At 44.5% G+C, this 3406-nt stretch overlaps 1 protein-coding gene across 1 annotated transcript in view; it reads right to left on the bottom strand.

The window, feature by feature from the left end:
* Positions 1–171, bottom strand: part of chmp3 (charged multivesicular body protein 3) — a 16101-nt gene extending 15930 nt beyond the window's left edge. The window contains exon 1 of the mRNA XM_076295659.1: positions 22–171. Coding sequence (XP_076151774.1) covers positions 22–66 — 45 coding nt within the window. The 5' untranslated portion in view covers positions 67–171. The remainder of the gene's footprint in view (positions 1–21) is intronic.
* Positions 172–3406: the final 3235 nt, after the last annotated feature.

A 3406-nucleotide genomic window follows, 5' to 3' on the forward strand; every position in this document is an offset into this window, starting at 1 on the left:
TTTCTTTTAAAATACACTTACAAGGTCCTTAGGTGGCTTTTCCGACGTTTTACCAAATAGTCCCATTTCAAAAGACGTTGACTCTCTAACCCCAAGGAAAGATCAGACGACTATCTAAACTGCTTGACAGTTTCAAAACAGTGGCACAGCGCAACTTGTCAACACGATGTTTCCGGGTTCTAACTAACCAGCTGAGCCGACGTCATGTTGTCGTCAGTAGGCTCGTTCTACTTCATGCAGCGCTGCGCAGATCCGGCTGAACGTGCATGAATACAAAAGGTACTGTGCCAAGTCCAGCATGCATCACGTTCAGCAAGATCCACGCAGTGCTGCAAATGGACGACTGAGTCCTAGTTCTTGAGTCAGAGGGATTGGTCGATACCTTCCGATACCTTCAGAGCCCATCTTTACCTCATTACAGGGGTTCTCAATGTTTTTGGTTCCAAGGACCCCTTTTGGGGGAGAACATTTAACATTTTCCGAGGACCCCCTCATAACCGTAACAAATAAGCATGCCATTTGTATACTCTGAAGTTGTGGACCGGTCCACAATCCCATGTTTTTTGACAGATGTGTAACTTGGTCTTTTGTCAATTCTGGGTTGACATGGACTGACACAAACATTTCTACACATTCATCAGCTAGCTGGCTAACAAATAAGCCAAGCTAAGCAGTAGTAGGAATGGTTCTTCATGACCTGAGTGAAGTTAAGTGTTAATGTGGGTAGGAGCAAATAAACACAATTTGCTTGTTTTATGGGTGAAAAGTGGCATCATCTGTAGATATAAATTTTTAAAATGATAAAACTCAACTTTATACAATGTTATATGTACATACTGTAATTACACTTAGATAGATAGATAGATAGATAGATACTTTATTGATCCCCAGGGGAAATTCAAGGTCACAGTAGCATACAGACAACACACACACACACATTCAAACAGCAGAAAGTAATTAAAAGTATATATAAAAAAAAAAACACAACTAAGCAATAAGGACAGTAAAATATAAATATATACTAAATACTAAATATACTAAAATACAAATTATACCAAATAACACTTAATCTAAATCAATTCTAAAAAAACAGCATCCACATAGTGGTAGTGTAATGACTGAGGCAGGGACTGAGCCTGTGATTCTCTGTGCATAAGGTAAGGTGCTCTGTGTGAATGAGTGTCATGGTGATGGAGTAAGTCAAACAGTCAAACAGTGCAACAGTGCAAGAATTAAGTCTATATATCTATATATTGTAGCGATCTCACCCTCAGACAAGAATCACCTTTGGCCAGGACGGCTTATTTATTGGAACAGGCAGACTTAGACACACTCAGACTCATACTAGGATAACTACATAGGGCAACACAGGGGTAGTCTCAGCCGCACATGTAACACAGAATAAGGGTTTACCACACACATCAACACGAGGATAAACACATGACATAAGGGTTTACCACACACATCAACACGCTAACAAATACACAACATGGTAAACGTAACTAAAACTATTATAACCGACATTGCACATTATAGCATTCACTCGCACTGCATTCTGGGAGACACTCATTCAACGTTAGACATGAACATCCACCGACGCTACAATATATATATAACTATATTAAGGAAGGTATAAGTGTGGTCACAGTTCGGCTGTGGCATGGAGGGAGGGGTTGTGCATATGTGCTAATATAGCACGCAAACAGTGAGGCAGAAGACAGTGGTAAAAAGTGGCTAGTGGACAGACAGTTCAAGACATGGAGGTGTTAAAGAGGCAGACAGACTATGCAGAGAAGTCTATTTCTCCTCTTCCCTTAAGTAAAGCATTGAACAGTTCAATGGCCCTGGGGACGAATGACTTCCTCAGTCTGTCTGTTGTGCAAGGCAGTGAGCGAAGTCTCCAGCTGATCAGGCTCTTCTGCTTTACAAAAGTGCTGTGGAGTGGATGACACTCATTGTCCAAGATGTTGATCAGTTTGTTCAGGGTCCTTTTGTCAGATATTGAAGTAATGCACTCCAGTTCAGCTCCCACTACAGAGCCAGCTTTCCTTACCAGCCTGTCAAGTCGGCCCGCATCCTTCTTCCTTGTGCTTCCTCCCCAACACACTACTGCATAGAAGAGGACACTGGCAACAACAGACTGGTAGAACATCCTGAGGAGCTTGCTGCACACATTGAAGGACCGCAGCCTCCTCAGGAAGTACAGTCTGCTCTGCCCTTTCTTGTAAAGTGCGTCAGTGTTAGCTGACCAGTCCAGTTTATTGTCCAGGTGGAGACCCAGGTACTTGTAGGTGCTTACCACCTCGACATTGACCCCATCAATGGAGACTGGTAGCAGAGTGGGCTTAGACCTGCGGAAATCCACCACCATCTCCTTGGTCTTTGAAGTGTTGAGATGGAGATGATTGAGTTTGCACCATTGCACAAAGTCCTCCACCAGGCTCCTGTACTCCTCCTCCTGCCCATTCCTGATACACCCCACAATTGCAGTATCGTCAGAAAACTTCTGCATGTCACATGACTCGGTGTTGTAGCAGAAGTCAGATGTGTACAGGGTGAACAGGACTGGAGAGAGCACAGTTCCCTGTGGTGCTCCGGTGCTGCTGATCACAGTGTCAGAGAAACAGTTCTTCAGTCTGACGAACTGTGGTCACTCAGTCAGGTAATCTGTAATCCAGGTTACCAGGTGAGCATCCACACCCATCTGCAAGACTTTGTCTCCCAGTCTGAGGGGTTGGATGGTGTTAAAAGCACTTGAGAAATCAAAGAACATGATTCTCACAGCACTTTTCCCCTTGTCTAGGTGAAAATGTGTCCTGTGTAGAAGATAAGTGATGGCATCGTCCACGCCCACTTTCTCCTGGTATGCAAACTGTAACGGGTCTAGTGCATGGCGTACCTGGGGTCTGAGCATACCTAAGACCAGTCGCTCCATTGTTTTCATCACATGTGATGTTAGAGCGACAGGTCTGTAGTCATTAAGCTCACTAGGGTGTGGCTTTTTAGGGACAGGGGTAAGACATGATGTCTTCCACAGTGTTGGAACTTGTCCAAGGCGTAGGCTCAAATTGAAGATGTGCTTCAGTGGCTCCCCCAGTTCAGCAGCACAGGCCTTGAGTAGCCTTGGACACAGTCTGTCAGGCCCGGCTGCCTTACTCGTGTGCAGTTTCTTTAGTTTAGCTCTCACTTGATCTGCTGTGATGATGGGGGGTGTAAGGGGAGGGGAGGGGGAGGGGTGCATCTGGGATCTGTGTGTCTGATGGCTGTTGACTGAGGTCGTTGTCGCATCATTGTTCGTGATAGCCATGTGGGGGAGGGGTGCAATATCCAGTGATATTCTACTGTGCTTCATCCTGCACATACACTAATTCTTAATACTATTACAATGTTACTACAATAGTACTGT

Source organism: Alosa pseudoharengus, unplaced genomic scaffold (genome assembly GCF_046254945.1).
Source record: "Alosa pseudoharengus isolate Yale_2024_CS ecotype anadromous, Long Island Sound unplaced genomic scaffold, YU_APseudo_1.1 YU_APseudo_1.1_scf_2, whole genome shotgun sequence".
NCBI classification, from domain to species: domain Eukaryota; kingdom Metazoa; phylum Chordata; class Actinopteri; order Clupeiformes; family Clupeidae; genus Alosa; species Alosa pseudoharengus.